The sequence below is a fragment of the Buteo buteo genome, chromosome 9 (assembly GCF_964188355.1).
Source record: "Buteo buteo chromosome 9, bButBut1.hap1.1, whole genome shotgun sequence".
Taxonomy (NCBI): Eukaryota; Metazoa; Chordata; class Aves; order Accipitriformes; family Accipitridae; genus Buteo; species Buteo buteo.
In genome coordinates, this window is record NC_134179.1 from 21,030,892 (window position 1) to 21,049,624 (window position 18,733).

The 18,733-nt window shown below is 43.2% G+C and overlaps 2 protein-coding genes across 5 annotated transcripts in view; both read left to right on the forward strand.

Moving 5' to 3' along the window:
* Positions 1-4,118, forward strand: part of GPCPD1 (glycerophosphocholine phosphodiesterase 1) — a 47,228-nt gene extending 43,110 nt beyond the window's left edge. For all 4 annotated transcript variants that reach the window (XM_075035657.1, XM_075035659.1, XM_075035656.1 and 1 more), the window contains one exon: positions 2,337-4,118. In XM_075035657.1, coding sequence (XP_074891758.1) covers positions 2,337-2,541 — 205 coding nt within the window. In that variant the 3' untranslated portion in view covers positions 2,542-4,118. The remainder of the gene's footprint in view (positions 1-2,336) is intronic.
* Positions 4,119-5,663: 1,545 nt separating this feature from the next.
* On the forward strand, positions 5,664-16,705 carry LOC142034421 (U6 snRNA (guanine-N(2))-methyltransferase THUMPD2-like). Its single transcript, XM_075035660.1, has 10 exons — positions 5,664-5,774; positions 6,162-6,294; positions 7,558-7,973; positions 9,162-9,239; positions 10,588-10,640; positions 10,956-11,043; positions 11,660-11,731; positions 12,351-12,465; positions 14,231-14,348; positions 15,868-16,705. The coding sequence occupies exons 1-10, from the start codon at positions 5,679-5,681 to the stop codon at positions 16,184-16,186; spliced, it is 1,488 nt and encodes a 495-aa protein (XP_074891761.1). The 5' UTR covers positions 5,664-5,678; the 3' UTR covers positions 16,187-16,705.
* Positions 16,706-18,733: the final 2,028 nt, after the last annotated feature.

Genomic DNA, 18,733 nt, shown 5'->3' on the forward strand with positions numbered 1-18,733 from the left:
GTCTTTGCTTTTGGATCAAGCAATAGCAAAGAAAACCAGCTGTGACTGACTTGCTGGATGTATGTGTTTTCAGAGGTTGCAGAAACACCTATCAGGAGCTAAGCACATCAGTTCTATGCCTACTGCATAACCCTGGAATGTTCTGCAGAGCTTTTTGTAAGAAAGTGTTAATGTTAAAAAGTAATATTCAAAGGACTTCCCAGTCTTCCATAGGGCTTGCTTATTAATAGGAAGTCAAATGGAGAACTTTGGTGCATACTTATACGTAATTGTCCTGTTGAAGAATGAAGGATAGGGAGATGAGAGTTTATGCCTTATTTTGATGGTGATGTTGGAAATAATTCATAAGAGAAGTCCTGGAGCTGTGCTGTGTTTTTGCCAACTGCTGGTGTACTTTCATGGACCCAAATGAAAAGTGGGGACAAGAAATTCTGAGGTACAAGGGTAGCTGTACTTCAAATTGTCTCTCTGCTTTTGGTTTGGAAGAAATACTGTATACACATTGGAGCAGACTGGTTCCAGTGGACAGTCTGAAAGGAGCTTGGAGGGCTGAACTCATCCAAAATCTCAACTGAAAAGAATATGAATATGAAGCAGTTCAGAATTTAGGCTTGCCATAGTAAAGAACTAATAAAATACCTGCCAAAGCTGCTTAGAAACATGCTTAGCCATGTTCTGTGAACAAGGGTCTTAGAAACATGCCTTTGTTCTTCTAGTGTCTAACTGATGGGAAGGACTTAAGATTTTTGCAGTTCCTAAAGTGTGTTGCTATGTAGAAAACTATCTTCTAACTTCAGTGCTTTGTCTTGAATGCATAGAGAAAGTTATAATGTATAAGCTAACTTAACTGAAGAAAGCACAGGTCGTACCTGCATCCTGGAAGGAAGGAAGGAAGGTTGGGCTTTTATTTTGCAGATAGCTTCTGTTAGGCAATTTGGGGTCGTATCTTAGGCCTGTATTGGATTATAGGTGCTATGCAGGTAATTTAACTGCTGTGCCTTCTGTGCATATGCCATAAAACTGGACAGCATTTGTCCTCACTTCTAGGAGTTTCTTTATAGAAACTATCTTTGATCTTACTGTAGGGAACATGAGAACTGTCTCCTCATTTCAATCCTGTTTACTATATCACTGTTTGAGCTGCATATTATTTTTGATGTCTTAGACTTGCGAACAGTTCAGAAGTTGTCTTGCTGGGGTAAAAAGGCACCTGGCACTGTATCACACAGCACTCTGTTGTTTTGGTTGTGACATTGTGTTCCTTTTGGACATGCCTTGAAACTATGGTATGAAAGAGAAAGGATGATGCAATAAAACCAAACCACTTTCTTGAAGGAATCAGAAATGCAAGTGTGAATATTCATAAGAGACTAAGGTAGAAGCCAGAAGTTTTCATTTGAAGGAGATAAACCTGGAGAACTGTAACACCTGAAACTGTATATGTGCAGTAACTACAAGTGAGGGGAACTGGGTGCCAGGATTTAAATTTTGGATATAAATATCATACTGATGTTAGAAATTAATGTTGGGAGATCACAATGTATCCTTGTCAAAATAAGTGTTGTACTAAAGCTAGCTTACAGGAACATGAATGCTTTTGCTTTATAATGAATTACACCAAAATAGTATTTGAGTTTTGCTCAGTGCCTACACTGTCAAACTCAAAATGTGTTTTGGATTTGGACAATCCAGTACAATATTGACAGTTAAAATCCTCCAGCTTTGTTTAAATGTGTGGAAACAAAGTGAAAAAAGGATACACTAATTAAAGCAGTTTAGATAGTTAAATTTGCATTAGGTATGAATAAAGATCAGATTTTCTGGTTTTCAATCTTCACATAATATTGTAATGGTAATTTAAAAAAAAAAAGGTTCTGAATTGGGAGTGTGTGTGAACTACTACTTGAAACAGTAAGTATGAACTCCATTCAGTATTATGTACAAGTAGTATATCACAGTCTGTTCAAATAACCTCAGGGCTCTGAAATTTCTTACACTTTCAAGTTTGAAGCCTGGAACTCTGCTCTTACTTCACTGCTTTGTGCCACCTGTAAGATCGCATTTTGCAGGAGAGTATGCGAGATAAATGCTAGTGGGTAGCTTTTTAGTATACCCAATGAAATATTAAGCATTGTGTAAAAGGAGTACAATTTTATATTGCAAGATGAGTGGCAAAACTTAGGGTACTAACCTGGAACATACTGTTTTTATAGACTTGCTGATACCTAATTTTACACTAGTAGGGAAAAAAAAATCCTAGTTGCTTCATCTAGTCTGCATTTCTGTGAACTGCTGGGTTATACTGATTAGTGTTTTTTCTTTTCTTGTTTATTCAGGATATATGACTCGAATCCTGAACAACCAAATATATTCCAGGTGGAGCAGCTGGAACGTCTTAAGAAAGAATTACCAGAGTTGAAAAGCTGTGTGTGTCCCACAGTTAGCCACTTTAAATCCATATCTCCATGTAAATGTCATCATAGTTGCCTGGAAGAGAAAGCTGTAGATAACTTGAAGAGTGTTCAAATGCAAAAGGACTGATTCTAGGCAGAATGCTAGTTTTGTATTCTATTCAACTTTGACCATTGGAACAGTGCTGTTCTATGCCTTCAGGTTTGTTTATTTGTTTTATTTTTAAGTCCCCAAATAGCAATAACTGTGTTCCTCCTTCCTGACAGTACTTGTTAAAATTTCAAACAATGTTAAAATATTCAGCCAGCTATAGTTATTGTTCCAGTTTACATAGACAGTTTTAACTTTTTCCTATAATAGTCTCAAATCTTGAAAAAGAAAATTAACACTAAGTGTGTTTTTAAAAGTGGAAAAAATATTAAGCAATCAAAGAAGTGGAAGCTCAGAAATGAAATTGTAGGGAAATGACAGGGATCTGATACTGAATATGCTGGAAAATTGTCTTGACTTTGATTTTACTTCAATGCTAAATCTTGTCAGCCTGTATCTGACAACAGGAAAATGAGAGTGATTGTAAGATACATATAATTAGATCTTGCCTGAATAAATTGGTACCTCATATATATGTATTTGCACTGATAGATCCACCTGTACAAAGCTTTGTGCCATTTAAAAATATGTATATATTTTTAAGTAAATGGCAATGCATGTTAACTCATTTTCCCCTGCTTCACTGGACATTCAGGCTGCTGCCATTATTTTCTGCTTTGCCAATTCATTGGTACAGTGTCTGTGTATAGCAGTCAAGGGTGAACCACAAGTAAGATTTTTGTTTCATTAATCTTACACAGGCCTGCTAAACTTTAGCAATGTTGCAAATAATTTTAACAGAATTACAGAAACATCTTCAGTGGTTGAGAATCTTTTTTTGCACAGTAACCTTAATAAACAGAATATGTAACATGCACAAACTCTACGAAATGCATGCTTTAGTTATTAAGCATGAAATTTAGGTGTTTGCTGAGGTCCTTGCATCTTTACGGTGCTAGTTATGTATGAAGGGTGCAAGGACTAACTCAACTACTTAATCTTTGCCTAAAACCACAAGCCTGTTGTTCACAAACATTTGAAGAAAAGGCTATACCATACATCGTTTGTCTTATTTACTTATTTACCAGCGACTAGCTTTTGTATTTTGCAAGAATTTTTTTTTTCCTCAGAGCAAGAATCACAAATGTACTGAAATCAGATAATCGGTATTCTGTTGGCTGGTATCTATCCTCTGTAATTTATTACAAAGTCATAGTTTAGAGTTCTTAATAAGATATGTATGCATGTCCTTTTTCCTCCTGAAGTTGCAGGTCATGCCAACACAACAGCTGTAACTTTCTACTGAAGTGTTAATGTACAATAAGAATGGAAAATATTTATTTTTTTCTCTTGTAAATTGACAATGAAAACAATAGCGTGTACTATATTCTTTATATACAGTCATTGCTACATAGAACTGATTGTACAAAGAGTAAAGCCATTGCAAGTAAGTGCTTGAGCCTGCACTGCTGAGCAATTTGAAACAAACAGCTTGTTTCAACTTGCCTTGTGCATTTTAGTATTTAAAGTTTGTTAGTCCTGCACAAACAGCACAGTAATTATTAGGTATCTGGAAACTGTCTTTTATTTAAAAAAAAATAAAAATTAACCCAAAATTTGGAAGTGTGCGAGCTGTGTGTTTTTGGGAGGGAAGGGGCACTGAACCTGATTCTTGACATCAGGAACCTGTGGCTGTTACCTTTGTACAGCAAGTCCAGATTCCTCACCTATGTGATTAATTCTTGATTTTTTTTCTTATTTGTATACCCCTGTGGGGTTCTCTTGACAGGTCTCAAGGGCTTTGCCAGTGGATGTGCAACCCCTACCAGGGTTGTGTGTCACTGCTCATGAATGCTGGGCAGTGCAGCCAGAGATGTTAAACATGACAGCTATTTTGTGTGAAGGTGGCTTAAAAGTTGTGCTGTCTGAAGCACCCTCTCAGACTAATCACAATGTGATGCTGAGAAGAGCTTAGGCACCCTTAAAAACTTGTTTCCTAACCTTCAGATGCTGAGACAATAGCATTTGACTGTTTGTAGGGGGTGGGGCTGGAAATAAATACACCCACCCACTGTGGTGATGATTTTGCAAGAGGCTTTTGAGCAGTGTTACAATTTCAATGTATTCTTGCTGACTCCCTTATTTACCAGTAAGTTGCCAGCAGCTTGCTCCAAACCTGACTAGGCTTTAACAAGCTCTTCTGCTGTGTCCCTTAAAGCTGAGCTCACAGCTTGGCCAGGTGCAACAGCTGTTCTGCCACAGCTGACAGGGCAAGGCAGCAGGGGTGTAGGGAACCAAAGAGTAGGGGTTTGGGGAGGGAGAGGGTGGTCTGGCCAAAGAGGGTTTTAGGTAACCTTGTGAAATTGTTCCATCCCTATGCCCTCACATGAGCATGCAGCTGCTCTGCACTGATGCGCAGCTGGGTGAAGACACCTTGGAAATGCAGGATTTCTGCTGAGACCACTATGCAGCCTGACTGCCCTGGCAGCTGCTCTCCTGTTTACTAAGGTAGGCATCTTGCCTGGTGAAAGGTAGCTGTCAGGCTTCCACTCCTGCTTTTTGGAGCGCTTCCTTTTGGGCCCACCCAAAGACTGGACTATATCTTTGTTACTTTATACTCTGTCTCTGTGTCCCCTGTAAATAAGTGGCAAGGGCGGATGACAACATTGCCCTGTACCAGACAGTAATGCGGCAAATCACAGTTCCCGCGCAGCCTGCAGCAGAGAAGGTCGCCGAGGGGGGCAGCTGCTGGCTCCCAGCTGCCCTCCTGGCGCTTTCCCCGGGGCTGTGGGTGCTGAATCACTCCCCGCTGGGCCGGGGGCGGTCTACAGCTTTTCCTCCCAAATGGTGCGGATGCAGACACCGCTTCCGCACCGCAGCAATCCTCCTCTTCCCCCCGCCCCCATCAGCCCATCCGGGAGCGGTGGCTGCACTGCAGTAATTCGTCTCGCCGCCTGCACTGATGGTTCCCTCAGGGCGCCACCTCCCATCGCGGTGATAAACGCAGCTAGGGGTGAAGCGGTCCCGCGGGCGACCGCGAGCTGGTGCTTTGAGGCGCTTCTCTTTCGTGCCAACGCAGCCGCCTGCCGGCCCGCTCCCAGGGCGGGCTCACCGCCGGCGAGCCGCCCCCGAGGCGGGGCCCCCGGCCCGCCCTGAGGGCGGCGGGGCGGGCCAAGATGGCGGCGGGGGGCGGGCGGTACTTCTGCACGGCGGGCCGCGGGCTGGAGCCCTTCCTCGCGCGGGAGGTGCGGGCGCGGCTCGGCGCCACGGAGGTGAGCTCAGAGGGGAACCGGCGCCGGTGCCCCCCCCCCGCCCCCGGGGTCGGCCGGGCCGGGCCGGCGGGGAACGCGGCCTCGTTCGCTTCGCGCCCCGGAGCCGGGCGGCCGCGGCGTGGGCTGTGCCCGCCACCTGCGTGGGGCCCCACGGGCCTGGTTTTGGTCTGGGTGTGGGTCGGAAGGGACCCCTAAGGGCCGTCTGGTCCCGGCCCCACCCGCCGTGGGCAGGGACATCTGCCGCTCGGTCAGGCCGTGTCCCCTCGCCACCCCCGGCGAGCCGAGGTGTGCGCTGCCCTCCTCCCGGCGAGCGGGCGTGAGGGGCTGCTGGAAGCGCTCGCCCGAAACGCCTTCCCGCTCCGGTTTGGTTTCTGTTTTTCCCCTGAGGTGGACTCCGTCTCAGGAAAGGTCTTCTTCAGCACAGAGGCGGAGCCGGGCGAGCTGAGGAAACTCAAGTCTGGAGAGCGACTCTTTTTGCTGCTTAAGAAACACATCCCGATTCCCGTTTCTAGAAATAAAGGTATGGCGCTGACTCCTTCCCTCGGGTCAGCCCCTCCGGCTTGCTCACGGGGGGGGGGGTGTGCACAAACGTGAAGGCCCAGTTCAAGTCCTATTCATAAAGTTATTTTTTTACTAGCAGCTGTAGTTCTAATTGACAATAATCAGTTCTGAAGAAACTTTCACCTCGGTGTGCTTTTAATGCTTTTTTTTGTGCTGAAAATGCCTGTAAAATCGTTTTAAAAACATGCCTTACCTGCCTGTGTTCTGCTGGCACCATACATATATGTGTATGTATACTCCCCCCCGTGCTGAAAAATAACTCAGACCCACCCCACCCCACCCCCTGACACTGAACTACAGTTCTGGACCCCTTGTATGCGTTTTAACAATGAGTCCTTTTCTTTTAGTCAAAGCAGACCCAGATGTATATCCTGTGTCACTTAACTGTTCAGTACACAGATTTCTTGTAAATCTCAGCTACTCAGGTCACATTCTCTGTCAGTGTTGGAGTAAGAATTTGAAGTAAGGCGGATCGATATCTGCGTGCTGGTGGGATTTTATTTGGGAGATCACAAATGGCCTTCAGCTTTGAGGATCAAATTTAACCATGATTCTAAAATTTAAAATGAGAACTAGAAGTACCTTCTCCCCTGCCCCCACCTTGACCAGCTTCAAGGTTTCTAAGTGAACTGGCCTCTATATTCCCCGTGCCTCTCTTGTCATTGCTAGCTCAAGAAGACTACCCATGGGTGTAAGTTTAGGCGTGTGTCAGAGACTTTGCAAGATTGAAGGCAGGTTGATGGATAACAAGGAGAGATTTCCTTCATAAAATTGTGGCTTTTATTCTGAGCTGAATCAAACTGATTCATGTTTGTGTCTGTCTTTCAATCCTGGAAAGTGTCCCGCACCTCTTTATCCTGGACCAAGTGCTTTCTGGGGAGGATGGCATGGATAGCAGGCTGGTCCTCTGTCCCTGGGAATGACTCTCAAAGGTGGTCTGGTTTTCTAGAGCTGCTGAATTCTTCTGCAGAATTCAACCCTTGCACGATTTAATCTTGGTTCTGCAGAGCTTGTAATCAGAGGGTGCCTGGATCTCTGCTGGTGGGGTATATGGGTGTTGAGAGCTCAGCTATGCCTGTGATTGCTGCTGCTGCTGCTGTGGTTCCTGGATTCACCCATGAATGAGATCTGAACACAGTCTCTGTTAACAGCTGTTCTCAATCCATAGGAAAATCAAATGCTGAGACTGAACTACCTAACCTGAAACTGCTTTTTCTTCCAGGAAAAGTGCTGCATGAGATTAAAAGCCTTGTCATTGAGGAGCCAAAGTATTGGCTGGATGTTATCTCTATTTGGAGAAACCTTCATGGGTGTGGGGGACAAAAAGATAATGTCTCTCAAGAAAACCCATCACCTCTCAAGAGAAAATCAGAAGAAGAGGCAAATGTTGCAACTAAAAGGCAGAAAATGGAACAAGTGAGAGGGACTATGTCTGAGGAATGTAAGGCGGAAGGCAGAGAGAGGTGTGTGGTACCAGAGAGAAAGAGTGATCAGGACTGCTGGACTGAAAGCAAGACTTCCTTAGAAGACCCTTCCAAAAGCAGTGGGGAGGAACCTATTGCAAACGAGCAGCTTAGCTTCAGTTTCAGAGTTTCTTGTCGTTGTAGTGGAGCAATTGCCAAAATACTTACTTCACAGGTATGCTAATGTGTCTATGTTTTAAAAGAGTTTAGCAAAGGTGAAGGGAGATGGTAGTTAATTTGTCATTTCAATTATGTGTTGCATGTTTTGGAATAACAAACTGATCAAAGCTTTTTCTGTATTTTCTCAAAAAAAGCCCTTAACCTGCATTTACCTTAAACAAGTGGAAATACAAAGGCTGTTGTTAATTTCTGGGCGCTATTACCCTGAATATTTTTCAAATCAATGCCTTTTATTGAGGATAAGTAAAAGGAATAGGTTGACGTGGCTGGGCTTCTGGAGTCTGAGGAGTGATCTGATAGTAGTTTACAGCTACTTAAAGGGCCATTGCAAGGACAAGAGCCACACTCCTCTCAATTGTGGCAGACAGTGTAAAAGAAGGTGCAAAACCAGAACTTTGCAGCTTCGGTGGTCTCTGGTTGGGTGTTGGGGAGAACTTGTTCCCCAGGAGGGTGGTGCAGCCCTGGGAGGCATCCTGGGGGATGGATCTTAGTCCTTGGGAGAGAGCGCTGGGGTAGAGACATCCAGCGGCCCTTTTGTCTGCTCCTCTTCCCATCTATAATATCTTTCTACTGTGAGGAAACTAAAAAAATAAAACCTGTGTAGATGCAATTTATGTAGATTTCTCTTCCTTGAAGATAACAGTTGTTTAACTAGATTTTTTTTTTTCCTACTAAAGCTAGTACCTTGGGAAGATGGTATACATGAGCCTGCCAACAAGAATGTTTGCTTAAATTTGTGCTGTGTGTTTGAAGTCTCATACTCTGAAGGTAGTCAGAGCTTTCTAGATGCCATAAAAGCATTAAAATTGTGAGTTGCAGTTATGGATTCACAGATTTTTCTCTTAGGTGATCTAGTTTATAGCCATCAGAAATATTTTGTGTGTGATATATAATTCTAAAATGATGACAACTTGTGTTGTAACTTGGGCAGGACTTGAACTTCAGCCTCCCACACTCCAGCTGAGTGATATTAGTTTTGTCCTATGGTGTGTTTGCTCTGCCCCTCGCTTGCTCTGCCCTCTTGTACCTCTTCTGGTGTTTGTACAAATTGTTCTCCTAGGGATAGAGAGACAGACTCTTTCTTTTCCCAGGTATTTCTAAGGATTGTGCAGTCAAGGCTGTGATCTGTAGTTTTCTTAATTCTGTTATTTTTACTGCCTGTGACTATTTTTCCCCCTTACAGGAAATTGGAAGAGCTGTTGGCATAGCGCTCACGAAGCAGTGTGGGTGGCGGGCTGATCTGCGGGATGCTGATCTAGAGGTAGTGGTGCTTGTCTGCCAGATGGTCTGTTGCTTCTTCCAGATTTGCCCCCAATTATCATTTGTTTTGTTCAATGCTCCCTATGCGCTCAAGGACCATGGCCTGCCTCTGTTTGTTTTTCTGCTGCTGAATTTAACTAGAAATCATCTGGTAGCACTGAGCAAAGCTTTTTAGTAGCCACTGTGTACATGCCTTGAAATAAATACCAGAATGGCCAGCATGGGCCTGTATGTTAGGCAAAGGATCCACACAGGTGATGTCTCAGGATCTGGCACACTTACAAACCGCTGGACTCTGTGTTAAAAGTGGAGATCACCTGAGCCATTGGGCAGCTAGCTTAGCCTCTGTAGGTGAAGAGAGCAAGCAGCAAGGTCACGTTCTCAAGGAACTCGAGAGTGCTGTTTCTGAAAGAGCCTCCTCCTAGACCCTGTCCCTGACAAGCAGCTTGCTTAAGACACCATCTGTGGTGCAAGCTGCCTGGAGACCTTGGAAAGGAGTCATTGCTCTTGACAAGCTGTTTCTCCATTCCTGTGCTTGGCGTATGGAAGCTGCTCTCAGCACTGATGCTGGGTGGTCTGAGGCCTTCTCTAAAAGCTCTGAGTTCATCTACTGGCTCTGGTTTTCTCAGGGCTATGCATTAAATATGGCTTCGTTGAGCCTCAACTGGGGCTCTCGTTCTCGTCCAGATTTTTGCTCTGAAACCATTCAAGTGCTGAGGACTGTGATACAGCAAAAGCATTGTGTTTCTCTTTGGGCTTCCTGGGGAGGCACTGCAGTCATGCAAGACCTGTTGGGGAGCTCAGTCATCTTCTGGGATGCTTCTGTGGAACAGAAGGACAATTTCTTTGAGCTGCCTGTATTTCTGGAAGAATTGCCCATATTTGCCTTCCATCTGAAATGCCCCTTAGTGGCACTTGTGGGGTTTTTGTGGTTTTGTTTTGTTTTTTGGTTTTTGTTTTTTAAAAGGAGGGGGGTATGTGAATAGCTGAGTGCTAGTATACAGTGAATAATCTTCTCCTGCTTAGAGTAAATGGTATTATAATTAAAAATATGCATTCAGTGTTACAAAAATCAGTTCCCTTAAAGATTCAAGTGCTTGCTGATGGATTCCTGGCTGGCAAAATTCCCCTCCCAGCTTGCTTAAATGTTAAATCCCCTTTAAAGTGGCATTCAGATTATCTAGTGTGATTTCTTCAAATTAATCATAAATATCTAAAGTGTGTATTTTTGTTCTTAAAAACTAGGATCAGAAGTTCATAGAAACATCTTCTGTGTCTGGTTTAAATGAGTTAAAGCTATTAGTGTGTCAGGTTGAGAGTTTCTAACGTAATTTTTTTTCCTCTTTCAGATCTTTATACATCTTAATGACATTCATTCTGTGGTAGGGATTCCTCTTTTCAGGTAGGCATTCTCCTCACCAGATTCGTCTTGGTAGTATCAGAACAGGCATAATTTCTAAATAGTCTTGCTGTCCACTGTGAGTATTTATCTTCTGGTTTAATATTCACTGGACTGTCACATTAGTCTTGTGGTTTGTCTGGAGCTTATCTGAGCATGTAGGTCAGACTTTGCAGTGAGTTATGGATAAAAGCAGACTATGGTTTCTATCTGTCTGTCTGTCTGCAGATCTGTCCAGTTCATTTGTTCTTTCATATTACATGGGCTTTTCTGGGTGGTTGTACCATTATCTTAGATTGATTTTTTTGCTGCCTGCAGACTTCCATTGGCAAACAGAGAGTATATTAAAACAGCAGGACTGCGGGCAACAATTGCATGGGCCATGGCATCTCTGGCTGAAATCAGTGTAAGTGAATGTTCATGGCAAAGGTGTAGAGTCCTGAATGAAGGGGGGGTTGCTGCTCGTTAGAGCTGGAACTGGAAGCTTTGAAGAGGTGTGTTGATTTTAATACTCCATCCTCTAATGCATGTGGGCAGGGTTTGCCTTAGCTGTGATCAGAGTGTGCTGTCACCTGCTGTTCAACCAGATATCTGCTCTAATCCCAGGTTCTTCTCAGGAGAGGTGCTATTGCTTTTATGAATATGTATGTCTAAATGGCAAGATTTTTTCACTGTCCAGGCATCAAATCTTGCTTGGGATTGCTCTCCCAAGGAAAAACTGAAGCAAGGGTGATCTTTTCTATGGATTAATTTGGTACCGATATCCATCTGCAGTCCACTCAGTTTTTTTTCCTAAATGTCACCTCAAGGCTGGATGCATTGATGCATTGTCTTTAGTGAAACTATTAATACTTTTTACTATCTTGTCTTACAAGCAAATTTGACCTGGCAAACCAGTGATTATTGTTACCTACATTGGATTCAGTGGGAATATGTAGGTGATCTGTACATCCCCGAGGAAGCTTTGTTCTGGGAGAGGAGTCTGTCTTGCCTGCAATGCAATAACCCCTTTATTTTTGTAGGCAGGTGCCTTTGTGCTGGATCCTATGTGTGGGCTAGGAACGATACTGCTGGAAGCTGCCAAAGAGTGGCCCGTGAGTATCACACTGGCAACAGGCAGGGCCTTTGCAAGATGGCTTTTAGTTGCATAAAAAAAAAATCTGTACCACAGTTATACCAAAGTCCATTACTGGAAAGCTGAAACTAAACTGGTCTTTCTAGGCAGTTGTTAAAAGTATTTTAGTACAAACCTTCCTCCACAGGAATGTGAAACCAAGTCCTACATATTTGTGCAGGCAGGTGCTGCAAGCCCTTTATTTATACTGCAGGATTTGTGTGAGGCAACCATGGACTTTTAAGACTGCCTCGGATTATCCTGGGATCAGACATGTCAATGTGATGGTACAGTCAGTTGTCAGTATTAGAGACAGCATGGCTGTTTGTAGCTAGCTGGGGTCTTGCTGTTAGGATATAGCCTCAGTATTTCTGTAAGTTACAAGTGTCTTGAGCAGACCACAACATGAAAAGGAGTGAAGACAGCACAGACTTCCCCCATTCCTCTGGGTCCATGTATAGCTCTGTGTAATAGTAGGAGATATCCCAGCAAGGGGTTTGTCTTCGAAGAGCTGTGCAACAAGGCAGTTCTGAGAAGGGTTTATAAAATAAATACACCTGGTTGTCAACAAAATTACTTTTCTCTTTTTCTCTGAACAGGAAGCCTGTTACTGGGGTGCTGATATAAGTGATTCACAGTTACAGGGTGCAGATGTGAATATTAGGACTGCAGGCTTGATGGACAAGATTGAGTTACTTAAAGCTTCTGTGAAAGGTATGTCTGTAGCCTTTCCAAGGAGACGTGTTTGACATTTTTTGTGGTTCTGGGATTATACAGGTAAAGTAGGTTCTCTTGAGATGATGTGTAGTGGAGCCAACTCTCAACAAATAGCTGAGTAGTGACTCTGTAGTGCTAGTGAATAGATAATTATCTGTTCTCCCCTCCCCACCCCTTGCCCCCAGGAACTTTGGCAAGAATAAACTCAGCAGAAGACAATGAAAATAATTGTCAGACATGGGCAGTAGTCTTAATGATGAATTTGTGAATACCACAAGGAGTACATACTATGTGAGAGTTCTTTGTGTCTTATGAGAACAGAGCAAGGACAAATCCAGATAAAATGTGGCTTGTAAATTAAATTTATCAGATAAGTAATGGTGGGGACTCATTAAGCTCAGCTGAATTGTTGATGTTTTGCAGTAGGAGTGTTTTAAGTGACGATGCCTTTCTCCTGGAAGAGGGAATCTCTTTGCTCTCAGTTCATGAGCTAGTCTGTGGAGACAGTAATAATTTTATGGCCTTATTCTGGACCTCAAAGCCTGAGTCTAAATTAGTCCTTTATGAAATTCATGACAGATAAAAGCTGGCTGTTTTTCCCTGTGCATGGGTGATGAAGTATGCATATTTTTTTACCCTGCGATATTTATTTCTTACCAGAATGATAAGAAATATTATTTGTCTTTTCATAAGAATATATATGGCTTTATTTCTTACTTAAAAGCTGTGATTGGGCTTGGCTTCTAGGATGATGGAAGGTACTTTGATGTCAGGCTTTTCTAATATTGAACAAGTAATTGATGTCTTTGTCACTGGTCAGAAGCTGTTATTTCTGCATGTCTTGAGAAGGACTGTAGGTAACTTGTCCTTCCATCTGTGGATAAAATTGTTAAAAAATTGTTGTGCTGCAAGTGTTGATCCGAGGATGGTCCAAGAAACATCTCCAGCCAGTTCTGGAAAGGCTGGCATAGAATCACAGCAGGGTTTAGGTGAGAAGGGACTGCTGGAGGTCTTTAGTCCTGTCATCTGCTGGGAGCACAGCTAACCCCAAAACTGGGTCAGGTGCTCAGGGCCTTGTCCAGTCGAGTTTTGAGCATCCCTGAGCGATGGAGAACCCACAGTATTGTCCTTTCACATGCTGGCTACGCTCTGGCCAGCACAGACTGGTGTGTGGCCAGCCTCCACCACAAGGGTGCAGTGCTGTATCATGGTCAAGAGAACCGACTATTCCCAGGATACAAAAACTCTGGGGAGATACTTCAAAGACACAAGCTCCGACAGAATCCAAGTGATTCTGGCTGTAACCAGATTCTTGGGGGGAGAAAAGGAGGATGGAGAGGAATTTAACATGGTTCCTTGCCATTCATATGTGTGCATCTGAACATCTGCACGAAGTGAAGTGCTTGCAAGCTTACCTCTTCTTTTGCATTTTGCTTGTAAAGATGTACTGTGTGTTGAGAAGCAGTAGTTGGTTTGGAACCATGCAGTTCCCTGTTTGGAAAGTCTTGCTATCGGGGCAAACATATCACCATTAACAGGGAATCTGCAAGCTAAACCACGTTTTCATGTATTTGTCTCTTCCTAGTCTGCATTGGGTTGGTAGCTTTGTAGTGCCATTTGTGAGGATAAGTACAGAAAGACCTATGAATCTGGATACATGACCCACGAAAAAGCTGTTAGGCAGTTTTGTAAGGTGAATGGGGGCATAGCTCCTGTTTGTTTTTCACGTAGTCAGTTGTAAAGACATGCCTTTATTCTGCAGCATTGCCGTTGCCTTCGGAAAGCTTTGATGCTGTGATTTCAGATATTCCATTTGGGAAGAAGTTCAAGATCACAAAAGACATACAGCTCCTACCGGATATTCTCCAGGAAATGGAGAGGTACGTGTGGTCTTTGACATGCTTGGGGTTTGATGTAAATGCCCTGAGGGTTTGCGATCATAAGTCAACTTCAGGTTTGCTTTATTCCAAACAGTCTCCAGCTCTGCAGTCTGGTCCTGTGCAGGCTGTGAAAGTCTGAGTCCTTTACTTGTCCCTTAAAGGCTGTTGTGGCTTGTCTTGCAAGCTGTGGAAGTGCTGATGGCAGCACAAGCTGACAAGGAATGAGCTTGTTGTGTGACCCACTCACAAATGTTCTTTACAAGGCAGAACAGAGAAAGAGGAGAGGATGCACTAGACAAACTTAAAGCATGGCCAGGCAAATCAAGCAAAAATCCTTTCTCAGTTGAGGTCTGCTTGTATAAAATCCTGGGCTTTCCTTCTGGGTTCACAACCAAACTTTTACCAGCCTGCATGGGCAGAAAGGATCTCAGACCAGAAAATGGTGATATGCGTTTTCCTTTCTGTTAGCATATACTGGCATATCCAGCTAGCCACCTGGTCTGCTTTTAGATGCCTCCTTTCATCTCTCACCCTGTCATTTTGTGGCAGAGTTGAGCCAAGCTAATAGCAGGCTGCTTCTAATGGGCAATTCAAACCATCTGCCCCTTTATTTATTTTCTTGGCTGAAAACAAGCCCTTTCTGTAGGATTGGCCTTCAGTGGGTGTTGATCTTGCTCACCTACTGCAGGAATGTGGTGGGAAGATGGTGAAAAAGGTGAGGTAGCTCCATAGAATGGCACGGCAATCTTATCTTATGTCAGCTTGCACTGACCATCCCTCCCTTTGGCCATGCTTGTCTTCTGGTCTCATTTGCTCTGTTGGGCCATCCTAAGCAAAGTATTTCCTGGCGAAGGGACCATTACCATGAGAGCCCCACCAGTAAGACTGTTCAATCCATTTGCTGTGAACAAAGCCAGGATAGTCATTTTTTTCCCCTTTCAAAGTGTAATGTTTGCTCATGTACTAAGAAAAATCGATTACAAATAATGGTTAATTTTCCTAGGCTTCCTGAGTTTGAAAGCCATTAAGGATTACTGAAACATGGAAAGGATGGATCTTTTAAAGTTTCTGAAGGGAAAGGCCAGCTTCAGAATTGCCTTACCAGCCTGAAAAGCTCTTGCTGCACTGTGAAGCTGTTCCTTTGCAGACTGGTGGAGGCTCATGCGACCCAAAAAACAGGGTTTGAAGGCAATAGTGCCCTCAATCCTTGGAGAATACTAAGAGCGAAAAAGCCGAGTCCATCTTCCCTGCTAACCCAATGGAAAGAACTCCTGAAGTCAGAAATGTTTGGGAGTCAGGACAGGGCCCAGTTCTCCCATTTAGGAAGAATTATGAAAATAGGGAATTTAAATTCCATTTGGAGACATAGCTTACTGAGTTGACCCATGACCCTTAATGTGCTTAGGTGCTTTATTGAATGCAGCTGGCATCTGAAGTGTCAGCAGTGTTGAGTTCTGCACAGACAAATTGATGCTAGGCAGAATGAACACCTAACCTTTATTTTTCCTGCAATTGCCAGAGTACTTCGTGTTGGAGGCACTATTGTATTGTTGCTGAGCCAAGATCTCCATAAGTGCATGAATGGCATTACCAAGCGTGCTGAAAATGACTCTCCTAATGTCATTTCTGATGGCACAAGTGAAACCACCACTGCAAAAGCCCTGAATGTTGATGGGAATTCATCCTCCTTGGTGAACGGTATTGAAGAATCCTTTCTCAGCAGCAGACAGACACGTTTTGGGTCTCTGGTGCCAGATGGTGTCTATGGAGTTAGTCTTGGGAAGACAGATGCTTTCATATACAAGTACAGGAAGATCTCTTCTGCTGGGAATCAGTAGCTTTCTTGCGCTGGACCAAAATGAACTTGAATCCTGATATGCTTGAAAAGCAGCATGGCAGTGATCCAGTGGAACCCTGCTGATCCATACCCTGTGCCATTTGTTAGCTCGCCTCGCTTTTTTGGATGTCCTAAAGTGTTGCTTTTCTCTCATTGGTTTTTAGGAGAGGTGGAAGATGCCTACTAGTGTTTCAGATGTTTTTACTGTAAAATATTGTCATAAGACAGAGTCGTCAAATCCTTGTTTAGACAAAGCCTCTTGGTATCAGGGGGAGTTTCTTTGGAAGAGAAAGTCTTTATGTGCAAAAACAAATGTAGTAATATTAAATGTAAATGGGTTTTTGCCTTCAGCAGTATTTTTTAGGAAGCACATCTTGCCTGAAGAAGTCTCCAGCTCTTTTTGAGGGCTGGATGTATGCTTTACCTTGCAGCCTTATATTTTATTTTAAAGCTCATTTCTGATGAGTTTGAAATGTCGCTATTGAGATCTCTTGGAGTGGAAAATAAAACTATTTTCTGTATTAATTCTTTGCAGTGTTTGCATGTGTCTAATGGGTATGCTTTAGCTTTTTTAGGGTGAAGAGACTTATTTCTATCAAAAGTAATGCTTTTCCTCACTTGGTAAGGTTACTCCAAGGGCACAGTGTGAAAGATGGAAAAACCTGCCAAGTGGATGAACAATTAGAAGTGACTTCTGTCTGCAAAGAAGCATATGGAAAAATTCTGAAGATAGAGGTCTTTCTTACCTTTTGTATGGATTAAAAAAACTGCTATTTGTGCAGGGGGAATAGTCTAATTCAAGGCTTTCCCATTGCTGCTGAGCTGACAGGGAAGTATTTTTATAGAGAATGACTGCAGATTGTTTTCAGATGCTATTTTGGACAAGCATTTGCAACTTGGCAATCAGGGATGGGCTCATGCACTGTGCTCCTCTGCCATGATTAGTATGGAGATAACAATTAGTAGTGTGTCTGAGTTTGGGCTTTTTTTTTTTTGCTTTTTTCTTTTTTTTTTTTGAAGTTGGTTGTGTGTAGCCTGTTGTAATCATTACTTTATCTGTGTGCTTTCCATGGCAGAGTCTCTACTCTGGAGATCTTAGAATTTGAACTAAGAGCCCATGTGCTGACTGAAGAGAGAGACTTGCCTACAGAGACTTGAAGGGAAATGAGGATGTTAGTCAGACTGAAACAGTCCTGCTGTTTAGCTGGTACCTGGAAATGTGCTAGTGCACTGCAAGTATGGATTTTTGGCTTAAACCAATATTTTTGTAATTATCTCCCCTCCCACCCAAGTTCAGCTTTCAAAGAGGCCTTGGAGAAGATGATAATGAATGCATCACAAGAAAGGTAATGGGTAACTTGTTCATGCCATTAGCTTTCTATCAAATACGCACAGTCAACAACGTGTCTCTTCTAACTAGCACCAGTGCAAGTTTGTTGTAGGAGAGGAAGTGTTATTTGGATTACTTAGTTCTTAATGTGTCCTGGGGACATAAACACTAGACATACATAACACTGTTTTCAGTAAGGGTCTGAAAGAGAGATGATGTTTAACTTTTAAAATTTTTTTTTAGTTGTCATGGTTTAACCTCAGCCAGCAACTAAGCACCATGCAGCCGCTCACTCACTCCCCCCCCTCCAGTGGGATGGGGGAGAAAATCGGGAAAAAGAAGTAAAACTCCTGGGTTGAGATAAGAACGGTTTAATAGAACAGAAAAGAAGAAACTAATAATGATAATGATAACACTAATAAAATGACAACAGTAGTAATAAAGGGATTGGAATGTACAAATAATGCGCAGGGCAATTGCTCACCACCTGCCGACCGACACCCAGCTAGTCCCCGAGCAGTGATTCCCCCACTTCCCAGTTCCTAAACTAGATGGGACGTCCCATGGTATGGAATACACTGTTGGCCAGTTTGGGTCAGGTGCCCTGGCTGGGCATAAGAAGCTAAAAAATCCTTGACTAAACACTACTGAGCAACAACTGAAAAAAACATCAGTGTTATCAACATTCTTCGCATACTGAACTCAAAACATAGCACTGCACCAGCTACTAGGAAGACAGTTAACTCTATCCCAGCTGAAACCAGGACAGTATCCACCCCTTATTCTATACCATTGACGTCATACTCAGTTCCCATACCTTTAGTTACATCCTGATCAATCATCACCACCTTTCCATCCCTTTGAGACATATGAACAATGAGAGATATATATATATATGTATACACACACAGAGATATCATTCCTTTAGTTCATGGGTTATGTTCATAAAACGTTTGTTGAGTTCATTCAGTTTCCAACTCTGGGCTCCATCTGTCATACCAGTCTGTCTGGGCAGGAGGGATGGTGCAAAGTCCTCTCAGTTGGTAGAGCAGAATTGGGCTTCAGTGCGGTGTGACGAGCAGATGACATTTGATGCAGCAGGAGGATGGTGTGCACCGTTGGATTGTTGCATGCTGGAGTCAGTTCTGGTTCCATCACTACTGCACTTTGCTCAGTTTTATCACAGTTCTTTCTTGCTTGATCTAAGTGATTCTTACT